The sequence below is a fragment of the Anopheles coluzzii genome, chromosome 2 (assembly GCF_943734685.1).
Source record: "Anopheles coluzzii chromosome 2, AcolN3, whole genome shotgun sequence".
NCBI classification, from domain to species: domain Eukaryota; kingdom Metazoa; phylum Arthropoda; class Insecta; order Diptera; family Culicidae; genus Anopheles; species Anopheles coluzzii.
The window spans coordinates 9,145,532-9,152,845 of NC_064670.1; the positions used below are offsets into that span (position 1 = coordinate 9,145,532).

The following is a 7,314-nucleotide window of genomic DNA, read 5'->3' on the forward strand; positions in this document are numbered from 1 at the left end:
GCATCTTGCAACACCTTGGCCGACTAACGTCACGGCGTTAGGGCTGTCAAAACTGCGATATCTTACCCAACCCGCCAATCCCTCCATTCACATTCGCAGCCAAGCAGAAGCACCCAGCAGAAGAGGGCAGCAAATTTAGTTGTGCGTTCTGGATGAGATTATTTTCCCCGTGTGCATCCATCGGTCGAGTTGTCGCGTGCGTGCAACAACGCCAAGTGTGTGAAGTGATGCATTAAAAGCGTGTGGTTGGGCCCCGCCACCAAGTCAACAGCACCACCATCCATTTGCGCCGTCTTCAAAGTATCGGTACGCTGCTTCACACTCTTCGTCATCGCACTTTTCTTCGCTGTCATGCTCCTCCACCTACTGCTCATCCTCATCGACAGCAGCAGCAGCAGCTTCACCGACGTCCTATCTACTTGAACCTACCATCGTCATCATCACCACCACCATCATCAACAACAACATCATCATCATCATTGCCATTGCCATCATCATCTCGATTTCTCAAGGTGTTGAAGAGTAATATAGTGCTGCTTGCGAAAAACCCCCTCCTCAGAAACGACAGCAGCAACACCTCGTGACGACGGTGTGTGCGTGTGTGTGGTGGCGCTTCGTCCGGTCATCCGGTCGGTCGGAAAATATGGTCGCGACGGCAGCGGGACCGTATTTCCTGTGCGCCTGACGATTGAGCATGTCAGCCGACGGTGGCGGTGCCAGGAGCAAAATAAGGAAACGCAGACGACGATGATGATGATGGAGGAGCAAATACGCCCGACGAACGCGCACTCGTTCGCCCCCTTGCCGTAATAGTGCAGTTGTGTGTGTGTATGTGGGAGTGTGAGTGTGTGGTGTTATTTTTTTCATCGCGCTCGATCGGTGTGTGATATTTTATTTCGTTCGTTTCGTTTCGGTTCATCTTCAATTGTGCCCTTTCCTTGTGACTGGTCGGTCCGCCAATCCTCCCCCCTTCCCTTCCCTGCTTGCGTCAGGCCACTTTGTCGGCCACGGTCCATTCCGTTTCCTTTCCCCATCGCGGGCGGGCAAGAAATATCACCGGCCAAAAACGAATCACGCCTGACCACATCCCCGTGGCCGCAGTCGCGAGTGTCAAATAGGCCCCGGCACGAAGGAAGGAAAATCCGAACATCCCCGTCGTTAACGTACCAAAACGTACGGCCGCCATCATATCTGTTTTGACTGATATTTTCACTACCATCACTACTGCTACTACTACCACTATTGCCGTGGCCACTGGCCATTGCTGGTGCAGCAAGAAATCACAGCAGTGTTTTCAAAATACCTCAACGGGCGCCGCACAGTGATTTGTTGTTATGAACGGTGCAATAAAATGCGTGAAGCAAGTATGGTTCACCTTGTGAGTGCATTCGGTGCCTGCTACTACTACGTGCGAGGGTATCAGCAGAAACAGTGTATCTCGTCGTCTGTTTGCTCGCGGTGTTGTTATCACAAAGCAGGCCGCGCATCGAGCCGCGAATAAACGTGGAGCACACACACCGACTGCATGCAGGCAGGGGGCACATACACACACAGGATTAGGATCGTGTGGTGCAAGGGTGTGTGGACCTTATTCGAGAGCGTGTGAAACTAGGAAACGAAAAGAAGGAAATGTGAATACTCACAACTAGCTTAGCAACTCACCTTTGATTATACCCCGCGAGCGAACGAGCAGCGCTGCAAAACCGGAAGTCGTAGGTCTGCGGCTTTTGCATCGTAACCACCCTCCCCGCCATCACTAGAACAACTGCAACTGAAGGATTTCATACAGCTCACAGATACCTACAAACATACAACACAAAAAAGCAAACTGCAGGGAGCTAAATGCTGTGAATTATCGTGTTTGCCAACTACAAATCTCACAACCCCAAAAGTCCCGCCACGGAACGAGGGGAAACGGTCGTAGAAAGCAGGCGAACAGATACACACACTCACTCAAAAACGAACCCAGGGATCATATACAACGGAGTGTCTACAAAATTGCAAAAGTGTGTGGGGAAAAATCTTCCCCGGCGAAAGGAGCAGGAGCAGAAGAAGAATCATCCTCAACGAAAGTACCAAAAAAAGCTCAAGACACTAGCGTGATGGGTAACTGCATCGGAATCAATCGGAACGATGAAACGCTGGACACTGGGTCGAACAACGTGTCCCGACCAGTGACGGGTAGGTTTTTTGTTTTCTTTCTAGCGCGTAAGGCTAACCCCACACGATGATCGTTCTTGTTTTCCGTAGGTTCGCACTTAACGCTTCATGTTGTGTAGTAGGTCCTCCTCGGAAATCGATAACACAGACGGGGCGCGGGCGCTGTTGCGTACCCCGGTACTACTGCGTGCAACCTATCTGACCGGTACGCAGAGCCGTTCTCGTCTGTGTCTCCCCCTCCTCCTGCATCCCCCCCCCCCCACAAACACTTCCACCTTGCATTGGTTAGTCACACGAATCGTTCGATTCTTGCTGCGAAGTTGACTGTGGGGATTCCGGATTTGCATATTATTCCTATCGCACGTTCTCACACCGCACGCCCATGGTTTCGGATGGCATTTAAGGGCGGCGATGGGTGGTGGTGGGGTACCGTTTTAGGGTAGTAATGGTACGACAGCCACACAAACACACACACACGGCCGCTTGTTTGTGGTTGACGGCAGGCCAAAACGTAAATATTCAACCGATGTCCGGGCCGGGTGAGAAGGCGTGGGGCGTGCACGGAAGGGCAGCCCATATCAGTCGCGCAAGATCGTACAGAAATAATCAACCGTACAAAACTACGGCTACGGTGGCGGCCCGATTCGTTGAGTTCCGTTTTTGAGCGGCATTAGGGCGTAACGGATTCATTCAGCAAAACAACCACAAAGCAAAACTTCAGCGCTACGCGACGTGAATTGTAAATCGCATTAATTGTACCATTTTCGTATCAATACGCTGATTGTTGCGGAAAGATGCGGAAAACCCCGAAACGCCAGGAATAGTGCAGCAATTCATTTTTCCGCCCCATGTGCTCGACGAGCTTAGTAAAAGGTGTGTGGGGATTGCTTGTCTGCTTTGCCCTTAGAAGAATCATTTCCTTGATAGATCTTTCCAGTTTGCTAGAGCTCCTTCTGGCTTCGGTGTGTGTGTGTGTGCGCGCTATAGCGCGATTAATGCTAAACGCTACTCTAATAATCCGCCTGCACCTGCGGCACGATAGAGTCCCCGGAATGGAATGCGGAGGTCTGGCCTGAGTGTTCGGTGTCTGTGTGGAAGGGGAAACGACTTTTACCGACCATCCCTCACCAAACACACGCACACACACACCACCTACCCAGTCGGGTGCGTTCGCGCAACGCGGCGTCCTTCAAACACTTGTTTCAATCATTAATATCGCCGCTAGAAACGGCTGGTGGGTGGTGGGTGCGGTGGGCTGAGTCGCGAACGGTTTCGGCAGCCAGAGGAGGGCTATATTGGCGATGGTGTGCGGCTGTGCTATTTTTGTTATTAGTTCAGCAGCAGCAGCAGCAGCGGCAGCAGCGAACGGCAACCGGCCACTACCGATGGTTTTGAGTGACACATTTTAAAAAGATCGAAGCAAAAGCTAAGAGAAGAGAGAGGGAATGATAGAGAAGGTCGTGATATTTGGGGTGGGTGGGTTTGGGGGGGGGGGGGGGCTCCCTTGGATTGAAATTTGCGTATGTTGCGTGAATGTGGGCACCGCGCAGCGAGTGCGTAAATGTCGTCACGTTCGTCGTGCAGGCGGCACATGTATGCGCTTTATACAGCTGCGAGCCCGAGCGAATGCTTTTTCAAACGTTTTTTTTTTTTAATCATCGTTACCCTTTAACAATTGAACGGTCCTTCTGTCGATGGCGGGGATACCTGTTGTTACTGTGCCATAACGTTTTTGTAGCGTCGGTAGAGGATTACGCTTCCACATCGTTTAACACGAATGCGAGTCGTTATGATGGGAATCGCTTGATAAGCCAGCAATGTTTGAATAGATAGTGGAGTAGTCAACCTCCGGAAGGAAGGTGAACGACGAGAATGATTTATGTAAATATTGATCAGTTTGTGAATGCTGTTTCCTTTCAATGATTTCGAATGAGTTATTTTTGTAGTGTTGTAATTGGTGCAAGGTGAAGCTCCAATACGATTTTCCACCATTTTTTGCACTTTTTTCACTCCGTCTCGTATTCCGTCTACAATTAGTAGTTTAGGTAACCTTAAAATATTGATCCTCATCAGGCTTCTTAACTTTTTTTTCCGTAGCAAGACAAGATTTCAGCTTGAATAGTCTTAAAAAATGTGAAAAAAGTATATTAAACTGATCCGCAAAACAGATAATTCCGATTCAATTGCCTATTTATCGTCCCAGCTATACGGGTATCATCTATCAAGGTGCGACAATGCATCGCAATAAACTGTTATCGTCCTATGTTTGATAGCGTTGCGAATTAACACTTGACGCAAGCAGCCAGCAATCAGTTGGAATAAAGGAAACCTTTTTTATTGATCCTCTGATCAACGTTGTCCAATAGTAAACCAATGGGATTGTTTTTTGTTCGGTGAAGAATAATGTTTCCAATCAGAAAAAAATATTAATTTAATATGTTGTAATACAATTAATATATTTACCTATCTAGTTAAATAGAATTGTGACACTTTGTCAGAGTTTGAGTTAATCAAATGGTACAATAACGTATATTTCGCTCTATATCTCCCCACGAACAGGAACGACATCCAGCTTTGTCGGTGTTCAGCGCAAAAATCATCCACTCTGTCACGAGACAATACGCTGGAAATCGGAAGTGCCATTAACGGAGGGGCAGCTAAGAAGCAAACGGGACGAGTTCTGGGACACGGCGCCCGCCTTCGAGGGCCGGAAGGAGATATGGGACGCGTTGCGGGCAGCGACCAGTGCTGCCGAGGCGCTCGATTTTCAGCTCGCTCAAGCAATACTGGACGGGGCCAACATATCGGTCCCCAACGGATACCTCACGGAGTGTTACGACGAACTTGGTTCGCAGTATAAATTACCAATCTATTGCCTATCATATCCTGTCAACGTAGTTAAGGAAGACTACGGCTGTGACTCACCAGCCGAATACTCGGAACCGGTTGACGGTGGTAAGTGTGGCGGGAGAAGCAAAATCTGGAGTTACGGTGCTGTTGCTAAAAACGTTGTCTACTTGCCATTCCCATTTAGGTACGGAAGTGATTCTAAAGCTTCGCCTATCGTCGACGTGTACAGACGTTAAGCTACCAGTGTATTCTAAAGACACAATTGGGCAGTGTAAAAAGAAACTTCAGGTGAGTGACAATGTTGTGCCATCTCATCATAATCATGCTCAATCGTTGCCTCAACTGTTGCCTACAATCCTTCTCCACCTGATATTTCCTCATGCATTTGCTGTTGCCTAGGATAACGAATTATCGATTTCCCTTAAAACTCACTCATGATAACCTTTTATCCTTGCCATATATAGCCGGTCAATAATTAATTCTTTACAACTGTCTACTTCTACTCCCATTTTTTCCCCCTCTTATGTATCACCACGCCGGCCTGTCACGGTACGTTTACGGCTCCTACACTCGAAATCAATTGCACACGATGCATCTCCTAACGACGACTGCTGACGAACGCAAACGGTGTCTCCTGGGTCGCGGTACGATCGCGTGCGTACCCTCCATTAACTGCCGTCGTTAATATCCTCGAACCCACAACACGACCACAACAAAACACATCCCCCTTTCTGGCGTCCGGTGTATCCTGCAACTATTATTCTACATCACGCGCCACTTCCTACCGCCGGGTGTGGAAATTGGTAATGACTGGGGGAAAAAAACGACCGGCCCTGGTATGAACGATGCCGCTTTCCCCACTCCCCCCCCCCCCCCATCATCACGACGAATGCGCACAGGCTCAGGAAGGAATAGATGCATTTACTCAGCGATGGTTCTACGGTGGCAAATTGTTAGGTGATAAAATGCACATCGATGAGGCCCACATACAGCCCGGTTACATTGTGCAGGTTATTGTAAATACCGAGAAACAATCGTCATTAGCCATCAGCTAGCCAACGGTGCCGTTAGTCAAACGTTGCTGGTACGCCACCATCAACCAACCACGCTTACGGAAAATGGGAGTTTCCGCGGCACGCTGCAACCCCTTGGGCCGGTGTGCGCTGTACACTAAAACTGTCTAAAACTTACGCGGCTGATTTGTAATCGACGCCCGCCGCTACCGCGCGGTAGTAGTGGTTGAACCGAATACAACCCGGCTTTTACTTCTATGATTACACTATCCCCCCCCCCCCCGCCCTTACCTTTGTTTAGCAAAACCATTGTGAGGGAGAGAGGGCTGGATGGGGTAGCAAAACAAAAGTAGAGTAGAGTAAATGTTATTTGCTAGAAAATGCTACTGGTAAGAAGGCTCCTGCGCAATTGATCGATGCTCTGTACACATTTCGTTGATACATATATACTTACGCGCAATATATCTACCTAACTTACTCATAGAACCAAACCCAAACGGATACCATACTAATCGAAACGATACAAAACCAACAACCAAGTTACAACGCAATGCATACGCTGCTAGGATGATTTTACGCAAAACACACTGTGCGTGTGCAAAATGCTTGACATCTCCTTTTTCACCTTGCTAGACAAGATTCTGCTCTGCAACCATAGCAGTACCATGGCAGACACTCTACAGCCCCCTCCCCCTCCCCTCAGACAGGAAGAATCAGACAAAAAAATTTGTGAATACAACTGTGTGTAGTAGTTTTGTAGCGGGAAAGATGTCTGCAAATGTCTGTACATTCAAGAGCACGTGGATGTACCATCGCGGCTTACATTTGCAACTGTATGGCGGGAGTGATGGTGATGTGCTCTGCTGTTCGCACGGTGTCGGCACGGTGCAAACATTTTTGCAACACTATTGGAAACTAAGTGCAACACAGAACACAAACTACTAAGCGCAAGTGCAAACGCCCCACGTGTGCGTGTGCGCATTATGTAGCAGTGGATGATAAATATTGATATTAACAACAGATTTAATTTAAGCGAACTGATAGTTATTACTTTTAACGATAGGCTATACATATACATACATGAATGAGCTAAACAAAAATAATATATTTGGAGATAACAGAACATATTTAATTTGAAACATTCGAAGCGTCGTTAGTTAGCATCTTCTGGTTACTGTTACTGTAATTACTGTTAGCATCCGAAAGACGTTGCAATTTCCCCCCATAACTAACCTTAGGAAAGTGTCATCATTCGTTGAGCGATTTGCCAATGGCGAGATAGAGAGAAAAA

At 48.0% G+C, this 7,314-nt stretch overlaps 1 protein-coding gene across 2 annotated transcripts; it reads left to right on the forward strand.

Moving 5' to 3' along the window:
- The first annotated feature begins 77 nt into the window (after positions 1–77).
- On the forward strand, positions 78–7,164 carry LOC120953479 (ubiquitin domain-containing protein 1). Of its 2 annotated transcripts, XM_040373426.2 has the most exons (5): positions 78–306; positions 560–2,181; positions 4,720–5,115; positions 5,195–5,298; positions 5,910–7,164. In XM_040373426.2, exons 2-5 carry the CDS (start codon positions 2,103–2,105, stop codon positions 6,063–6,065), a joined length of 735 nt encoding a protein of 244 aa, XP_040229360.1. In that variant the 5' UTR covers positions 78–306; positions 560–2,102; the 3' UTR covers positions 6,066–7,164. The 2 variants fall into 2 exon arrangements, with proteins under 2 accessions (XP_040229360.1, XP_049463448.1); XM_049607491.1 differs by having other exon boundaries at positions 78–2,181.
- The last annotated feature ends 150 nt before the right edge of the window (positions 7,165–7,314 follow it).

Excerpts from the sequence above, each read along its gene's own strand:
- LOC120953479 (XM_049607491.1), top strand. The coding sequence starts at position 2,103 with ATGGGTAACTGCATCGGAATCAATCGGAACGATGAAACGCTGGACACT. Across the intron at positions 5,116-5,194 it reads CTCGGAACCGGTTGACGGTG|GTACGGAAGTGATTCTAAAG; the intron begins GTAAGTGTGGCG and ends ATTCCCATTTAG. Across the intron at positions 5,299-5,909 it reads AGTGTAAAAAGAAACTTCAG|GCTCAGGAAGGAATAGATGC; the intron begins GTGAGTGACAAT and ends GAATGCGCACAG.